The 19,892-nt window shown below is 40.3% G+C and overlaps 1 protein-coding gene across 2 annotated transcripts in view; it reads left to right on the top strand.

Annotated features, from left to right (window-relative positions):
* The window catches only part of dagla (diacylglycerol lipase, alpha), a 41,653-nt gene extending 26,823 nt beyond the window's left edge, over positions 1–14,830 (top strand). Inside the window, exons 15-21 of one of the 2 annotated variants that reach the window (XM_085454900.1) lie at positions 2,885–2,953; positions 3,039–3,111; positions 3,381–3,589; positions 3,972–4,098; positions 7,863–8,029; positions 8,294–8,311; positions 11,213–14,830. In XM_085454900.1, the coding sequence (XP_085311026.1) occupies positions 2,885–2,953; positions 3,039–3,111; positions 3,381–3,589; positions 3,972–4,098; positions 7,863–8,029; positions 8,294–8,311; positions 11,213–12,317 (1,768 nt within the window). In that variant the 3' untranslated portion in view covers positions 12,318–14,830. The remainder of the gene's footprint in view (positions 1–2,884; positions 2,954–3,038; positions 3,112–3,380; positions 3,590–3,971; positions 4,099–7,862; positions 8,030–8,293; positions 8,312–11,212) is intronic. The other variant, XM_085454909.1, reaches the window with a different exon arrangement.
* The last annotated feature ends 5,062 nt before the right edge of the window (positions 14,831–19,892 follow it).

Here is a 19,892-nt window from a genome sequence, read left to right as displayed (position 1 = left end):
TTTTTTGTTTGTTTTCCCGGTTTCCTTTTTTTTAAAAAACCTTATTTAATTGTAGAGGCAAACAAACAGTGAAGAGAGAGGAGGTGAATTGGAAGTAGAAGCCCAAACTCTTTCACTCTCAAGAAACTAGTTCAGGGGTGAGCTAGATGAAAGAGGAAATATAAACCAATATTTTGAGGCTAAACCAAGAGACATTTATTTTGGGGCGTTGCTTTTTAGGACAGGAAAGCAGTGAGAAATTACTGGGGAAATATGTGCAGTAAATGGCCTTCAGGCAGGTTTGAGGATTTGCTTTCTGGGCTTGAGGAATTGTGGTTTTAAATCCTACTTTAGTTGCCACTGATTGGTCAGAGTATCTTCCTGAAACAGATCAGAGGAAGCAGGTATCCTGATTGACATTCTGGTAGATGAAACGCAGCTTTGATGGATGCAGCTACAGATTTCTACTAAATTTAGTGTAATCCTTTCACAGTTTTCACAGTTACTGAATTATTTGAAAATGATGATAGACCCGGCGTATGTAGCAGATCTGCAGAGATGGACATTGCTATAAACATTTTCTTTTTTTTACCCATCCCCTCAGGAAGTCTCGTTCCTCAGTCTGAGAAGAAATATATTCTCCTTTAAGTGTAGGTGCAAGGTGGTGCATTTTACTGTGGACAAGTACCCCAAAGCTGTGGTTTGTACTTTCAGATCATCTTTTTTTGTAACGATGTAGCCTATTTTTGGTCCAGTGGTTCAGAGTTGACTTTTATTTTGACTGTGCACAGTTAACACTGCATACCACCATGCAGCTGGATAACTGTTTGCTATGCAAATTGTACTGGAAGGAAGCTTGTACCAAGAGGAAATTAAATGCTGCAGTGCACCTTTTAGTATTCTGTTAAAATCATCATGCATGGCAGTTCTTAAACTGCTGTCACAAGATTTCACAGAAGAGGGGTGGCTAAAGAAAAGCATGAGTAGATGTAGTATAAGCCCCACTAAAGCACTGTTTGTTGCCCACATGTATGCAGATGAGGGAAAAAAAAGATTAAGCCCCTTTTAAAGTTATAGTTTGTGTCCAAATTTTCCCAATGGCTTTTTGCCCCTCATGGGATATTGTCGTCACCCCACTCGGTGGACGGGGGGTTTGGCAGCTCACCGTATCAGTGTTTCTAAGTATCAAGAACCAGAATGAGAAGTTTCATCAAGAAATTCACTAAGAATCACACAGTTTAGAGAAAGAAGCAAGAGCCGTGCAACCCAAACACCACTGTTTCCACCGTGAAACATGGTGGTGAGAGTGTTATGCTGTGGGGATGTTTCCGTGCCTCTGAAACTGGGAATCTCGTTGAGGTGGAAGAAATCACAATGAAATAAGGATATGTGAAGATTTTAAAGGAGACCTGAAGCAGGCAGAAGCAAAACTGGGTCTGGGTCATCGCTTCATCTTCCAACACCACGACGACCCAAAACATACGCCGCTCCTGGTGAACAAATACCTCCTGAAAATTAGGGTCCATGTCAGAAGACAATCAAAGGAGCTTTAGAGATTCGCCAAAGAAGAATAGGCTGGGAATGTGAGACTTGTTGAAAACTACAATAAACCACTGCAGTAATTTTGACCATTGTAATGTTTGTTTTTTGTGAAATAATTTTGTTTCCATGTGCAAAGTACAGTAATGTGAGCATGCATAGGAAAACAAGGATGGTTGGAAAAGCTGTGTTTAAAAAAGCTCCTGGGAAATGCTCTTTTTTTCCTCATCTATATAAGTTAATAATATGATAAACGTGTATTGTTTCTACAAATAATACAGTAAACTTTATCTGGATGGTATCTCTAGTTGATCTTGCAGGATTTATATGAACAGAGAACATCCTTTTTAGCTGAATGATCTGGTTATTCTTGCAATGAACTCTTGCATCAAAACTTAATTTTCTTAGTATTAATTACATCACTGAATGCTAAATGAATGCCTCTAATTAGCTATTGCATTCCCCCAATGTGGCATAAACATAGGCTTTCCAGCACATATGGTGTATGCCACATAATGAGTGCACACTCCACAGTGGCACAGCTGCACTTTCAATTCATCAGACTTGCAACCATTTTCCAGTCATTAAACCTTAAACTCAAAAGGGGTTTTGTATTAAAACTTTACATTGCGCTGTTCAGTCACATGCTATAGGCTATCACATCACTATTTAAGAGTAACTGCCGACATTGTCAAAGCTTTGAGTTGCTGTTTTTGTTTTTTCATGGATTCAGCTCATTCATAGTAAACCCTTTGTGCATTTCCAAAAGTAGGCCTCCTTCATCATCTTCTTTTCGGTAACCTGTTCACATGCAAATCAATTGTAGAAGTGCAGTTCATGTTAAATCCACGGGTTTACATATTAAGGGAGAGATGGGCAAACAGGAAGGGCGCTTCTTCTGAAGACGTGTAGTTCTTGTTTACCAGCTGCATCACCAGTAGACTTTTTAACCTCCAGAGTGTTCCTGTTTTTCTCTCCGTCTTCATGACGTCATGTGCTCCTGGGGACATGAACTGCAGTGTAAGCACCACAAAGGTGGCTTTGAGGACTTTGGCAGGTGACATCACTCTCAAGGGAGTGTGTGTATCGTCAGAATTCTGTAAAGGCAGAAAGACGACGCAGGTCTGAGAACACACTGGTGTTGCAGCTGGTGTGAACCCATCACGAGATGGTCTCTAATTTTCTTAAAATCTTCTCCCCATGATTTGCAGTATTCTATCAACCAGGGCATTTTTATTATGGTAAAACAGAGTGCATCCTGTAAATATGTAGCATGCAGACTATGTGCCATTATTTTCCCTCTGTGTATCCAGTACTCCGTAATTTAACTACTTCTTTTTTTTTTTTTGTCCTTTTATGCACCCAGTGAGGATGCCATGGAGTACTCCAAAGAGTTTGTGTCATCTGTAGTTTTGGGAAAAGACCTGGTGCCAAGGTATCCTCTTTTACTACATCAGTATACTCGTGTTACTTTCACCCTTCTGCAGTATTACCCACAGTAGCCTTCTGCTCTGTCATAGGCTTGGCCTGTCACAACTAGAGGGTTTCCGACGCCACCTTCTGGAAGTTTTACAAAAGAGTAACAAGCCAAAGGTGACTTAACTTCTTGATGTTATAGAAGATTACAGACTTGTAGAGCATTTGCTGTATGAAATCATCTGGAACATAAAACAAATGATTGTTTCACAAAAAGCATGCACTAATGAGAGAAGGCTGATCGTTGCTGTTTTTTAATCTATTAAATTCAGCATTATAAAACCTGTAGAATTTCTCATTTTTTATTCCTGAAAGTTTTGTCATGAAGGAATGCATACAAATATAGAAATGCATACTTAAAAAAATAAAATAAAAAATTCTTACAGTGGAGGATCATTGCGGGAGGCACTAAATGCATCCCAAAATCAGAGCTTCCACTAGAGGATGATGATCCTCAGTCTCAGCCTGCAGCACCTCCAAGCAGTCGCTTGTGGCTACACCCCAGTGACCTCAGCATTGCCTTGTCAGCCTCCACACCCCTCTACCCACCTGGCAGGATCATCCACGTGGTACACAACCATCCTCCAGAGATATGGTAAGAAAACTGGTTTGAAAGCTGCTGCAATTAAATGCAAACATGCGTTTTCTTTTTCTGTATTACCGTGTCTAAAGGTAAAACAGAAAGTTCATCCTTATATATTTTTCTTCATACTGCAGTACTTTTTAAGGCACTTGGTGTTTGAAGGTGCTATGACAACAAACTGACTTGCCTTGTTCGTCTTGGAGTCCTTTTGCTTTTTAATCTTTTACCCCAACATATGAGTTTTTTGACTTGATACAAAAATATTCCACTTAGTGGTGTTATACAGTGCCCCCCATGTTCTGTATTGTGAGGAAAATATATTAAGTCAACCTGTGTGTTTACTATTTCTCATTATGACTGATAGATTTTCTCTCTTTCTCCCTCTCCCTTTTAGCTGTGGTCAGGAAGAGCCAACCTATTCAGCATTGTGGGGGGACAACAAAGCTTTCAATGAGGTCATCATATCACCTGCCATGCTTAATGAGCACATGCCCCACATGGTGATGGAGGGTCTCAACAAGGTCTGTTTTTTAAATCTGCATGCATGCATTATTTCGAGAGGGGGTGTATTTGAAATTGTGCAAAAACGGCTTTTTAATTTTGTTCTTGATTTCCAACACTGGGTAACGGATTACACGGGTGATGCTTACGTGGGGATTGGCTCTAACAATGAAAGAAAATAAACAAAAGAGACGTGGGTCTTAATAAAGGGTGGAATACTTATTACAGGTTGTTTTATTAAAAATAGAGGCCAGTAGCAATTTTATGTTTTACTTTTAGTTTATCATTTTATTCTGGAGACGAGGGCAATCTTAATTAAAAATTCACTCAAAGCATTTTAGTAAATTGAGAGCTTAACTGTATGAAATTTATCTGGAAACATGCCCATAAAAATATTTAAATATAAGTTTTTCTACAGACATTTGCAGGTATTGTTACTAATAAACCCTGTGAAGAGTGATGACATCTAGAGAGAACTTAATTGAAAATTGAAGATTTCCTTATCCTTTAAATCTACCCATCTTGTGGCTTTCAATAACATTGGGGACTTGAACTAGAAATTATCATATGTTGGTTATTGTCATTTAGTTCCTGTAGTTGCACCATGCAAAAAAAAATGTGCAATTTCAAAGGTAAAGGTCTTAGGATCACCAAGTTTTAATTTAAATGGAGTTAAGAATTAGTTTTGAAGCATTTCAAAAATTTTAATGCGACTCCGTTGTTACTTTATGCATGTCATTAACCTACAACTCACCACACCTTTTTGTTTTTCTCCACATTGCTCCTGTCTCAAAGCATGGGAATTGTTCACTCGTGGCTGGTTTCACGGTCTTTCTTTGGTCTTTTTGAGCCTGTTCGTCATGGACGTTGAACATCTGTTTTGATAACAGGGTATTAATGTGAATGTTTGCATGTGATGGACTGATTTTGGGGGATTGCACTTGTTGTGGCTGAGGACTTCACGTTGTGTGGTGTTTTTCCCGTCTGTATATGGTGTTTTTCAGCTTGGTTTTGCCTTTGTGTTTGTCTCTCTAGATGAATGTTTAAAGTTAAGTATGTGTGTATTTGTGAAGTGTGTGCGTGTAGAGGATATAGTGGTGTGATATATTTGGTGTTTCTGCAGGTACTGGAACCATTTTGTCTCCTGTCTGAGCAGGAAAACTTGGAAGCAGAGGAACTGGGAATCAGTCAACCTACATCCAGTACCACTGATTTAATAGTCTCCCAAACAAAACTAAACGCTAGTCCTCCTCCCTCCAACTCTTCATCTGCCAACCACAAAGACCTGTCTTGCACTGGCTCCCTTGCAGAGACTGAAACTGTCTCTACACCACTCGCTGTCACTTCTTCTTCTTCAGTTCCAGATGCTGAGTCTGTTCTTCCACCTCCTCTGTCAGACTTTAACTCTGTGTCTCAGCCATGCATGGTGTCTGTCCCTTCCAACACCCAGTCAGGAGTTCTTCCAGCTGAAGATGATTCATGCGTTTTACCACAACCTCAGTCAGAACCACGCGTCTCTCACCACCGTCAAGAGGAAATCCGATCTAACGAGTCTAACAGTCCTCAGATAGAAAACTCTCCTCCCGAGATAAAAGTGCCAAACAATCTTTTTGAATCTGTTGTCTAAACTTGATCACATTTAGACGCTGACAAATTCTATTACTATGTACATTACTAGTCTACATATTCTAAGGAGATGCTAATCGTAAGACTGAATTCAACTTTTGCTTGTTGCATTCAGTGTTGGAAACATTTCTGCATTATGTGCAAAACTCAGATGTTGGCCAGTCTTAGGACAAAGGCTAGAGCCAAAAGTCATAGTAAAGCTGCTATTTTTTTTTTTTTTAACTGATTTTAGAGCAACCATAATGACCAGTATGTAAAGAATCCTTTTTAACCAGCAACTGGCATTTTTATTCTGTCAGCTTGCTGGATCCAACAAGTCCAAGCAATTTACTGGTTGCCTTTAAAAGGTGTTTCTCCAAAAGTATTAAGTGTGACATTGAAACTCAGCTGAATAGCTGGCACATCAAGTTTTAGAGGGTAAAGAAATGCGCATCCACAAGGCGATGTGGTAAAATGATATCAATAACCATTTCCATTAATACATCACTGGTTAATGATGTATACAATGGTACAGGAGCATGCGATGGCTTTAAACCATGGAGTCAGAAACGATGAGTCCAAACTCACCTGGACTCCTTTTCTTGTTAATCATCATCCAGCTTTCCACAAACCAACCCTTGTTCTTTTTTCCGTTCCTCTCTCAGCTGCAGTGCCTGTGGTCAAGTGCTTTGGCACAAACTTTCTAATCCTGGTCCTCAACGTAACAAGTTTTCTTTGTAGTCACAAAGTTTCTATGGTAACCTAATTTCTTCCACATTAACTGCTCTTTCTTCCTTCCTGCCTGGGTTTTTCAGTAGCTGCAGCTCTTCTCTGTGGATGTGTTTCCCTTTTTATTTTTGCTCTTTGAAAGCACACATTCAGAACATAATCCCCTAGAAAAAGATTTTGGTTTTCTTATTACTGGCATGTAGGAGAGTGGGTTTACTATTCAAAATAAATTTGTAGTTTACACAATTTTATATCCTTCACTGTACACTTCATATGTCAGTGTGCTTTTATTAATTCTATACACTAATACTGTTGGGATAGGCAATGCAAAAAACCGTCCAAGTATAAATTTGATGTATTTTGTCATCATTTGTAGTTGTTGTGTCTACAGTCATAGATATGTTTGCTGTTGTTGGTGCCAGTTATCTCATGTGGTTTATTACTTGCAGAAGCATGTTCTCATGTGTCTTTAAACTCAACCATATAACACATTGTTTACATTTGTGCAAATTGGTTATGGATGACAATATAACCATAATAAATATATTAGCTTTTGTCTTTTTGTGTTATTTTCTCTTTTAATCACCTCATTCCATTGTCACGTGTATTTTTTGTGTGTGTTCATGTCCTCTCATATTTCCACCTGTTTTTATACCACAATATGTTGTCTTTTGAGTCATTAAAGTTAACCAAACAATTGCGTGCTGATGTGTGGCTTGCCATTAATGTTTTGGGGTTTGTTTGGGGTTGTTTTTTTTTTTTTTTTGTTCTGTTCTCATTTATGTCAGCAAACATAACACGGTTTGTATTTTGTTGGACAAACTTTGTGTTGAACGTGTTTCCAAGATGGATAAGACACTCGTATGGTTTGTTATTCCCTGTAGTGGTAATGCAGGTCTTGCATAGTTCTTGCTCAGGCATCATGACTCTGTTGTGGGTGTTTAATGTCAGCTGGAGTAGGTGTCAGCTCACCTTCAGATTGCACTTATATGTAACTGAACTACGCTGCTTTTTAACACTATACTACAAGCACTTGTGCACTTATAAATATAGTTGTAGTGGTGACCCACATAATATTTTTGAAACCATTATAATCTTACTGAAGTTGATCCAAGTGCATAACTAGTATTCGATATTTGAATCTTTTGGTTCTTTGGGAATTTTTTTTCTCATGTTTTGCTGACGAAGAGGAAGAAAACACCTCAGCATCTCTGTTTGAATCTAGAAAATGAATAAAGGAAAAACAGTAGAAAGGGTTTTAAAAACTACAAAATCATTGGATGTCTGCTAGCATAGGCCAGTTTAGAAACATTTCACATATAAAACATGATTAGTCAGATTAACTTTTTCCAGTTATATATTTTTATGAAGTTGTCCTGTTTATTTTGAAACGGGTCGTCCCTCTATCAGTCAAGTCATGTATCTGTTTATACTCCTGTGCTTGTGACAGGTGCTGGAGAACTACAACAAAGGGAAAACTGCTTTGCTGTCAGCAGCCAAGATCATGGTGAGCCCCACAGAAGTGGACTTAAACCCAGAGACCTTGTTCGTCGATACATCAACAACCTCTCAGCAGCCAACGCCTACAACCCACCACCGCAGGAACAGCAGTGTTCGGTTAGTACATCAGGCACCACTGTGGGCATGTTTAAGCCTGAAAGGCTATGTAAAATAGTTTCATCTTCATATTCAGCTTTCACTCTTGCCTAGTATGTAATAGTAGCAAATCTCTAAGTATAAGAGAAATCACTGGGAAATGATGCCTTGTAATGTAGCTATATAACCAGTACTAAAAAAAATACAACTGCTACTAACTACTACTTTATTTTCTCAAAATTATTTTTGTTTGTTCTGTATGTTTAAAAAAAAAAAAAAAAAAAGACAAAAAACATTGTTACGGTAAGCAAAGCATGCCAATACTAATTTTGCATAATGTATTCCCTTCTCTCATGCACGCATGCACGCTGTCTGAACACAGAGCCGTTGCAACGTATGGTAGTATTCAGTTCCCACCTCGCCCTCTCTGGTTTAGCCCCTGTCCAAAGTCAGTGTGAACTCCTGGTACAAATGGTTAAATTACGAAGGTACTATCACAAAGTTTTATGACTCTGTCCACAGAAATGAAAAACCGTACCAGATTTAAGTTAGACCAATTTCCTTTTTAAGGCGGTCTCTATGTGGACCTTTGGACACTATTCAGACCATTTGTATATGCCTGTTTTCTCGTCGTGTCCCTCTGCTGTGCCATGAAAGAGGACGCCTAGTTCAAGTTATATGCACTAAATGTCTCCCTCTGTTACCTCGGGACATTATAGTAGAACTTTGACAGTCTGTTAGTAGCAGGTGCATTCACTGTGAACGACCCCATGAAGGGATAATAATAATAATGGATTGGATTTATATAGCGCTTTTCAAGGCACCCAAAGCGCTTTACAATACCACTATTCATTCACTCTCACATTCATACACTGGTGGACGCAAGCTACAGTTGTAGCCACAGCTGCCCTGGGGCAGACTGACAGAAGCGAGGCTGCCATATCGCGCCATCGGCCCCTCTGGCCAACACCAGTAGGCAAGTAGGGTAAAGTGTCTTGCCCAGGGACACAACGACCAGGACAGAGAGCTTGGCTACTGGCTGGAATCGTCCACTGAAGAGTGCTGCTTGAGCTTTACCCTGAGAACCAGCTCTCAACAGCAGTAGACATGTAATATGAAGGCTGGATGATGTTTTCTACCATCTGCACAAGTGTACACGCAAGCAGTCACGATGGGACTTTAAAAGAGTGAGCAGCAGTCCAAAGGTACACAGGAAGTTGATCTTGAGGGTTTATTAAACGATTCTTAAGTGAAAGGTTGGGGTTCTTTTTTTTGTTTTTGTGGACAGACTCACAGAACCTTTTGATCCCACCTTGTACTTTACCTCTCCTGTATTATAAGCCAATACAAGAGCACATGCACTTGGATACATTCTTGCCCTTCCAGTCTCTTTCCTCTTGTTTTTTTTTTTTTTTTTTTTTTAATCTTTCCTCCATCTACAGGGAGTGCAGAATTATTAGGCAAATGAGTATTTTGTCCACATCATCCTCTTCATGCATGTTGTCCTACTCCAAGCTGTATAGGCTCGAAAGCCTACTACCAATTAAGCATATTAGGTGATGTGCATCGCTGTAATGAGAAGGGGTGTGGTCTAATGACATCAACACCCTATATCAGGTGTGCATAATTATTAAGCAACTTCTTTTCCTTTGGCAAAATGGGTCAAAAGAAGGACTTGACAGGCTCAGAAAAGTCAAAAATAGTGAGATATCTTGCAGAGGGATGCAGCAGTCTCAAAATTGCAAAGCTTCTGAAGCGTGATCATCGAACAATCAAGCGTTTCATTCAAAATAGTCAACAGGGTTGCAAGAAGCGTGTGGAAAAACCAAGGCGCCAAATAACTGCCCATGAACTGAGAAAAGTCAAGCGTGCAGCTGCCAAGATGCCACTTGCCACCAGTTTGGCCATATTTCAGAGCTGCAACATCACTGGAGTGCCCAAAAGCACAAGGTGTGCAATACTCAGAGACATGGCCAAGGTAAGAAAGGCTGAAAGACGACCACCACTGAACAAGACACACAAGCTGAAACGTCAAGACTGGGCCAAGAAATATCTCAAGACTGGTTTTTCTAAGGTTTTATGGACTGATGAAATGAGAGTGAGTCTTGATGGGCCAGATGGATGGGCCCGTGGCTGGATTGGTAAAGGGCAGAGAGCTCCAGTCCGACTCAGACGCCAGCAAGGTGGAGGTGGAGTACTGGTTTGGGCTGGTATCATCAAAGATGAGCTTGTGGGGCCTTTTCGGGTTGAGGATGGAGTCAAGCTCAACTCCCAGTCCTACTGCCAGTTTCTGGAAGACACCTTCTTCAAGCAGTGGTACAGGAAGAAGTCTGCATCCTTCAAGAAAAACATGATTATCATGCAGGACATTGCTCCATCACACGCGTCCAAGTACTCCACAGCGTGGCTGGCAAGAAAGGGTATAAAAGAAGAAAAACTAATGACATGGCCACCTTGTTCACCTGATCCGAACCCCATTGAGAACCTGTGGTCCATCATCAAATGTGAGATTTACAAGGAGGGAAAACAGTACACCTCTCTGAACAGTGTCTGGGAGGCTGTGGTTGCTGCTGCACGCAATGTTGATGGTGAACAGATCAAAACACTGACAGAATCCATGGATGGCAGGCTTTTGAGTGTCCTTGCAAAGAAAGGTGGCTATATTGGTCGCTGATTTGTTTTTGTTTTGTTTTTGAATGTCAGAAATGTATATTTGTGAATGTGGAGATGTTATATTGGTTTCACTGGTAAAAATAAATAATTGAAATGGGTATATATTTGTTTTTTGTTAAGTTGCCTAATAATTATGCACAGTAATAGTCACCTGCACACACAGATATCCCCCTAAAATAGCTAAAACTAAAAACAAACTAAAAACTACTTCCAAAAACATTCAGCTTTGCTATTAATGAGTTTTTTGGGTTCATTGAGAACATGGTTGTTGTTCAATAATAAAATTATTCCTCAAAAATACAACTTGCCTAATAATTCTGCACTCCTGTATGTAGTATTTTGCAATGTTCACCTGCTCTGTAGACTCTAGATACCTGTAATTTCAGTACTAACACTTTTCATTTCTATCCTTTTTCTTTAACCTTCCGTGAGTTATTTTGACTCGTTTTCATGCCTGTCTTGTGTTTTGAATCCCCTCACCTCTCTTTTCCCTTTCATTATGTTCCAACCCACTCTTCTCCTCTCCTCTAGCTCGTGTGCCCAGTCTGAAATATCTCTGGATGGTTTCTCTGAGTGCCCCCCTCCTCCAGTGCCTGTAGTACTGCGTGGAGCACGAGAACGTTTGGCAGTGGAGCTGAGGGACCGCAAAGCACCCTTAGCTGTCATGGAGAGTCTCTCAGATGCAGAGTCCCTGTATAGTCTGGATTCCCGACGGTCCTCTGCTGCATTAAGGGGTTCACCAATGCTGGGTAGCCTCCCGTTCCCTTTGGATGCCCCAATCCCAGAGGAGAACCCATCTCTGAGCTCTCGCACTGAGCTACTATCTGCAGATGTCCTCTGCCAAGCAACAACAGAGCATCTGGGTGAGGTTGGGCCCTTCTTTACCCCACTGGAATCCAGATCAACCCCAGATTATCCTATGAGGCTGTCCCCTGCCACACCTCGCTACAGTGGACTCCATTCCCCAGCTCTTCTAAACCAGAGTGTCTTGGCTAAGTCTTACAAAACTGAGACTAACGCCAACTTGAAAATGCTTCCTGATGAGGATCACCAACAAATGCCTGGTGTCTACAGCCCAGGGAGCACACCTGTTGCTCCCCTAAGTCCACATATTGGTACTAGACCAATGGATAGAGAAAAGGAAGACTGGGAGCTGGAAACGGCAGAGAAACAGTTAAGTGCAGAGACTAGACCAGCGGTTTCTACACCTCCACCCCATCTATCCAATGGAAACCCCAGCCAGGCAGTGCTGGAGTTTGCCCAATACTTAGACTCTCTTTTCAGACTGGATGGCAGCAGCTCACCAACTCTGGACCTTTCTGATGGGGAGTCAGAATCAGGCCGGGGCTCCTTTGGGCAGGGTGAGTGTCTTGGAGATGAGCAGCGGTTGGATGACAAACAACTTCTGGCCAGGGCAACAGTGGAGCCTAATCTAGTTCCTAAGCCCCCGCGCACTTTTGCTGGATCCGCTGACCCCTCTTCGGGCATATCTTTGTCACCCTCCTTCCCTCTCTCTTCATCTGAGGAACTCAACGACCTTTCTCCTAGCGAGGGTGCCCCGTCAGCCATACACTCCCTACGAACATCACCCCCTTGCCACTGCCCTGAAGAGAACACACTATCGTCTATGGTGTAGAGTGCGCTCTGAAGTCTCCAATGCCCTTTGCTCTGATTGAGAGGTGCAGTCAATTTCAGATTTTAAAACATATCACAGTACATGCATGCGATGGAATGCAGTTACTCATCTGAGATCCAGTGACAGAATTTGACTGACCAACTCACACGATATTCCCATTCTTCAGGTGTACCCCTTTGAACTCTGTTTATAGCATTTTCACACTATTGCAATGACTAAGAAAAAAAAAGGATACCTCTCTCTGCATGCCAGGGGGCTGTGCTGCTTTTGGGTGAATATATAAATAACTGTAGCTTCACAATGCCATTTGAAAATGTTGTCTCACCCACATGGGAATGCGTCCACATTACATCAATTCCCTGAAGTAACCAAATCAAAGGGAGAATATTTAACTGAGCAGGGATTCAAAAATTAACACTGTAGAAGAGGTTAGCATAGGCACATCATCTGGGTTGATGTACTGGACGACTTCCTGCACACTCAGCAGCTCCGGAAATTTGTCCAGCTTTTATTTTTGTTTGATTTCTTTAAATCAGAAATGTGAAGATGGACATTTTGTTAATAAATAGAAGTGATAAGATTTCAAGAAATGTTCCTCAGGTCTACAAAGAATTGACTTTGAGAAAGAGAGTAAGTGTGTTACATTGGTGAGAATCCATGTGTCTTAAACATTTAGTGATTGTGACAAAGTTATTTCAGATGCCTATGGATGTTTTTGAGTCTTTTGGTTACTCTTTATAATGCATGATGATAATTTTTTTTGTAATTTATTTATTCTTCAAGAGAAATCATCATTAAAACCACCTTAGACTGACATTTGATTACTTGCGCACATCATTGCTCAATTTACCCCTCTTGCCAAAAAAAAACATTTAATACATCGTCTTGCCAACTGTATTTATGGGATGTAATTTTGTATATGTATATGGATATTGCTTTATTTAAAAACAAGCTAAGTTCATTATCTCCTTCCCTAGCCATCCTGTTGATTACCCACATAGACTGTTACACAGCAACTCCAGAAAAGATGTCATCCTGACCTTAAAACACTGCCATGGCTTTCTTTTCCAAAACACAGCCTCTGTACACCGGAGTTTATAGGAATATCAAACTTGCTAATAGTTGTCCTAGTTTCATAATAATTACTGTACAGTTCTTCTTGGAGAGCTCTTAGAAACAGGTCAGTCTGCATGCATTCCAGAGTAGCATGGCTGGTATAGAACGTGTCTTGTCCTTAAGCCACAGTAAAGAAGCTCTAAATGTGTCCAGAAATTACCATCATATGTAAACTCAAACTTTTGAGAGGCTCAATAGTCGCCGAGGTCATCAGACAGGACCAAATTATATATCCTACAGCTCTCTCGGGATAGATTTCTCTTGTTCTGAAGGTGCTTTGTCATTTTGGACATCAAGGCGTTTGCTTCCCTTTAATACGGTTCATCTCAAACATGCTTGAGGTTGGACTGAATGAATAAGTGTACTCGAACATTGCATTTGCCGACTCTAACTGCTGTGTGCAGCACAGTATCTTCCATATCACTCTGGGTGTAACCGATGGGTCACGATTTGAATTATTACACTTAATGTTGTTATCACTTTATTGCTATATTTGCTGGTATTATTATCCTTATTGCTCTTGCAACAGATTGGTTTGACGTCAGTGGTTTTTATCTCAGTTTTTAAGGAAAGTACGGAGAACTTTTTCGACTTTCCCAGATGTAAGGAGTTAAACATTTCAGGGTTCCCCCCCCCCCCCCCCCCCCTCCCCCCCTGTCTTGAGTGGAGAAAAAAATTTGACATTCTGCCATGCCACTGGTAACAATATGCTTTTTGTTTTTGCAAATGTGTCATGGTGGTGAGACATGCTGCAGAGTGACAGCTTTCTCACAGTGAGTGACCTTTGGTGGAGCGCCACCATCAAGCCTGGAGTCACCATAGTGATCTGCACAGTCTCTCCAATTGGAATAAGATTTGCTGTGGTTACTCACAGCAGACCAGCCAGCCAGTTTACAGTCTGACACTACTGAAATCATGCTGCCAGTCCCAGTAGACACACTAAGGTTGGGCCAACAATTTCCTACATTCAGTAGCTTTGCTTGCAGCTGGTCATGCACTAAACACTGCTGAAAGAAAGCACCAATATTTTCCACCATGATGTGTATAGCACCATCTTCTATGTGTAATTATTTATACAGATGTCTAAAAAAAAGATGAATTCCAATAGAGTCATGTAGAAAACAACTATATAACAATAAGGAGATAATTACTATATTAAAAAGATATCAGTATTGACATATATATATATATAAAAAAAAGATTTCATCTGACAGTTATTTATTAAAACTATTGGCAGATTTAAGAATTGGACTTTATTTAAAGGAATAATTCAAGTATGTCTTGTCCATGTTTACCTGGTTTGCTTCCCGTCCTTTCCTGCCCCACAATGAGAATGTATTTAATCCCTCTCCCTCACTACCCCGCCTGTAATGAAATAAACTACAAACTGAAAAATATCCATTTGTGTCCTAACCTTTTTTTCCCCAATATGTGCTGCTGATATGTCTGTTTAAATGAGCCATAAATGTATATATTAAATTTGCTTGTTTTTATTTTTTAAAATAAAGTTTTCGATTGTGTTTGTTTGCTCACGCATGAATTTTGGATTTGGGTCCTTTAGATTTGATGTAAAGGCTGGATCAGTGGTTTTAGAAGTGCTGAGAGGCCAGATATATTTTGTGTAAAGATGAGCTGTTTGAGCTATTATAAGCCCAGGTGTAGGTGCATTGTATTATGAGTGTACAGCAGGTCAGATTAGAGTCTACTGCTGAGTCTTTAAAGAGGCGTCATGGGTCAAATGATGTTGAGTGGATGTGAGGTGTTGATAAGACCAAGGATATATACTGTACATCCACTCCCACTAATATTTGGTTGAATGTCCTTTAGCAAACTGCACCTCGACCAGATGCTTTTAAAATAGCCATCAGTAAGCTTGTGGTATAATTAGGGCCCGAGCACTGAGAGTGCGAAGGCCCTATTGTATCTGCTCCGTTTCTTATTATTATTATTCAGGCAAAACAAGGGCCTTTTTGAGGGCCTAAACATGGTCAAAAACTCATGAAATTTTGCACACATGCCAGGTCTGGTGAAAAATTTTGTATTTTAATGGTTTTACATATGAGCACTGGGAAATGGCTCTAGAGCGCCACCTATGCCTTGTTAAATGCAGCCCTACGACCACATCGTTTCAGCTACATGTATAAAATCTGGCACACGTGAACAAGACGAACAAAAAAGTCTGTGGGCCCATTGACGCAAACCCAACAGGAAGTCCGCAATTTGGAACTGAAGGTGACATTTTGGCTCTAATTTTGCCATTTCCATGCCTCGAACTTTTTCGAACTCCTCCTTGGGATTTGGTTGTATAAGCTTCATCTTTGGTCAGTGTAAACTACACACCTGGGCCATGTTAAATTGCGGAGCTTTTGAGTTTTCGTGATACGGTGAGGCCGTGGCACCACGGCGAATTTTGATGACTCGCCATGAAAATCTTATTGCCTCTCATTCTGTCATACATTGTCCGATCTGGACCAAAGTGAACACATATGATAAGGCTCCAGCCCTGAACATATTTCAACTGCCATATTTGACATCAGGGACAGCGCCACCTAGTGGCAACAGGAAATGTCATGTTTTACACTTTGGGGTACAGTATTGTGATGGGTGACATCTGCAGCCTCAAATTTCTCCAGAAAAGCCTTAAGGAGTTGGTCTTGGGTTACAGTGAAAACTGTGACTTTTCGCGAAAGGGTGTGACCCCAGCGGCATGGCGAACTTTGATGTCACGCCATGAAGAAACAAATTAGTATAACTCAATGAAATCCAGTCTGATCAGTACCAGACTTTACAGGCATGATGTCAGTCCCGCCCTGAACAGATTGACGTGCCCATTGTCAGTAATACGCAGAGCGCCACCTAGTGGCAACAGGAAATGTCATGTCTTTCATTTTGTCGTACTGATTTTCACAGGTTCATCGTGGCCACCTCAAAAGCGGTGAATATCACCATCAGTTGCTCATGATGCTTCGGTGCGAAAATTGTGACTTTAAACTGAACGGCGCACCCTGGTGACAACGTGGTTCACCGTGAACAATGAAGTGACGTTTGAGGGGCTTGAAAAGTTTAAAAAGTCTTGAAATTTGGCCCACACCTCCAATGGGACGAAGGCTTTGTTGTTATGTGATCACCTTCCTTGAATAGCGCAAAATGGCTCCACAGCGCCCCCTACAAACTTTCAAAATCATCAGCCCCTGCTCTGTGTTTTATGTATGAGTCTGAAATCTGGGAAGCTTATAGGAGAGATCAAGATGTACAAAAAAGTCTCTTGGAGCAAAATCCCAAATCCAACAGGAAGTCAGCCATTTTAAAATGAATGTGTAATTTTGGCGACATTTTCCCCTCTTTTCAGGCACCGTTCTTTGACGAACTCCTACAAGAGATTTCATCAGATTGATGCGGTTTCCTGTGTGTGGAATCTAAAGACCTTTGTGATGTTAAATTGCGAAGCTTTTTACGTTCAAGGAAACAGGGTGGTCATGGCGGCATGTGGAGTTTCAATCACTCGCCAAAAAGCAGTAATCTGCTGTCACTCGAAAACAGAATGTCCAATCTCTCCCAAAGGTCGTAGGCATGATTAGACTCGAGCTCGGATATGTTTGTTATGCCATTTGTACATAATGGTTACACCGCCACCTAGTGGGACGACTATAATCCTGATTGAATAAGATGAAATGTTAGCTGGTGGTTAAATGCATGAAATCCATCAATGTCACATCAGATCGGACGTGCTGGTTTTAGGTGTTGGCCGTGGCTCGACGCGCCGGGGGTGCTTTGAAAACTTTTTATGGCAGAATTTGTGGGTTTAATGTTAGATTTTCAAATGTAATCCACACATTTTCAAAAGGGTTGAGGTCGGAGCTTTGGGAAGGTCATTCCGGAAGGTTAATGTTAGTCTGCTTTATCTATTCCAAAAGTAGTGTTGATGTTTAGGATCATTGTCCCCATTGAAACAATAAAATAGTATCCAAGTTTCAGATGTTTAACTGTTGTTTTGAGCGAAAGTTGAAGAATTTGGAAATTACCCCCTTCGTCATATCATCAACTTTGTGATGAAACCACTTCAGCTAAACAGCCCCAGAGCATAATACTACCACCACCATGCATGAAGGTTGTTGCAGTTATTGCCTATTAAATTTGAAAGCCTCATCTTTATTCCTCTAAACATACTTTTTGTTATTGTGGCCAAATAGCTCAATCTTTGTCTCATATTTTTCTCCAGAAGCCATTTGACTTGTCCATGTGGGCAGCTGCAAATTTCAATCTGAATGCTACCCCAGAAATTATGATTAAGCCCGTCTGCTTCAAGGTTCAACATGTTGAGTATTCAGAGATGCTCTTCTGCATACCTTGGTTACAACAAGCGGTTATTTGAAATAATATTGGCTTCCTATCATCTCAAAGCAGTCTGACCTTTCTTCTTTGACCTCCAGCATCAACAAGTCATCGTCACCTTATTACTGTATATATTCTTTTATTTCTGACTTCTCTCACAACACTGTACAGATGGTTGGGGGACGTGATAGACCAGCGTTTCTGAAATACTCAAACCAGTCCATCTGGTACCAACAACCACGCCATGTTCAGAATCTCTTAAATCATCCTCCTTCTTCATTCTGATACTCAGTTTTAACGTCAGCTGGTCATCTTGACCATGTCTGTATGTCTAAATGCACTGAGCATCTGCCATGTGATTGATTTATTTGATATTGGCCTTAACAAGCTATTAAAAAGGTGTACCTAACAAAGTGGCCAGTGTGAACTGTGGGTTCCTTATTTGTCTGAATATTGCCTAATCTAAAGTGAAAAGCAGAGAAAAGAGGAAATCCCATGCACACACTAGCTGTATTTGTGAGTAGTAGAGTGCCTGCTTGTGTGAGACATTTCTGATAATTTCCACAATACCCACTTGTGCTGAAGTGTGGGTTTATTATACAGTATTCTGGCACTTTTCCAGACTGTGACACACTACCTGTAGGCTCACACACTTAAGTGTTCACCACAGTTGCGGGTACTGGAATAGACCCAGTACTGAGGAGGTGTTTCAGAGCATCAGTACGGATATGAGGCAGAGGGAAAAACTGTACTGACAGGCAAAAAGACCATGACTAGTTCTTGCATCATTAGCCAAAGACAAAAGTAGTTGGCTTACCAATGGAAATGCTTCTACTTACAGCAAGTCGACTGTTTTAAGCTGTAAAATCTAATTCTTCAAAATATTTTCAACCAATTTAAATAAAACATCTTCAGTTTTCACTTTGATTACATTTATTTTTCTGACTTAACTGTGGAAGTTTTTGTTAACACAAATGAAAACTTATATGTGAGCAAACAAAGCAATGCCTACTTATTTATTTTCCTTCCTTTTTCAATTTGCCCTTCACCCTATCCCTTCATCTTCCTCTGTCACACCAATGATCTGTATGTCCTTCACTACATCTATCAATCCTCTCTGTGGTCTTCTTCTTTTCCTCCTGTCTAGCAGCTCCATATTCAACATCCATTGCCCGGTATATTTATTATCCCTCCACTGCACATGTCCAAACCATCTCAGTCGTGTCTCTCTAACTTTGTACCCATTTCTAACTGTGTCCATCCTGGTCACTCACTGCTAGCTCCACTTCGTGTCTTTTTCTCAGTGTTACTGTCTAAAAAAACCATACAGCAGGTCTCACTATCATCTTGTAAGCCTTCGCTCTCACTCTTTCTGCTATCCTTCTGCCACCCCTCATACCCTTTTTCAACATTAAGCTATCACCTTTGTTCTAGAAAAATCATTATCAGTACACTTCTCCATTCCTCAGGGATCCTGTCACTCAAGACTGTGTTAAAAAAGTCCACTCACTTTTTTCCTAACATCTCCATACTTCCATGGGTTTTTCATCTATACCAATCACCCTTCCTTTTTTTATCTGCTTTTTATCCACTTCTACATTAATTAACCTAAAGCATGCCAAATCTTCCATATTTCTACATAGTTATATGTATTTGTGTAATTTGCCATGACAAAAATAACAAACCATTGCTGTTTTTAGCTTCTTAATTCATTAACTTGGCTTTTTTTATTATTATTATTATTTATCCCACTTTAATTCCGTCAGGTAAAGTGGGACTAATCTTCATATGTTTCTGGCTAAAATTATAGATAAGATTTAACATATTTTAACGCACTAGCAGCAAGAACGTTTTTCAACCAATTAAAAAAATTCTATTAAATTTTGTTGTGCAGTTTTATTTTGTTAGTTTGTTAAGCATGAAATCTGAGCACTCACTATAAGGGACCAGTGAAAGCACATGGTAGTAAATTTTGAATTGACTTTGTTTTTTTTAAACTATCATCATTATTATTATTTTCTTAAATAATATCAGAGGTCTCAACCGTTGATATTAGTAAAATGTGTTCTTATACTTCCAATTCCGCCAGAGAGAAGCAAAGCACGTCTCTTCTGGGTACTCTGAGGA

This window comes from Copadichromis virginalis, linkage group LG1, assembly GCF_057382275.1.
Source record: "Copadichromis virginalis isolate Kocher_CV1m ecotype Utaka linkage group LG1, C_Virginalis_male_GT1.1, whole genome shotgun sequence".
In the NCBI taxonomy this organism is placed as follows: domain Eukaryota; kingdom Metazoa; phylum Chordata; class Actinopteri; order Cichliformes; family Cichlidae; genus Copadichromis; species Copadichromis virginalis.
This window is presented reverse-complemented; position numbering and strand designations above follow the sequence as displayed.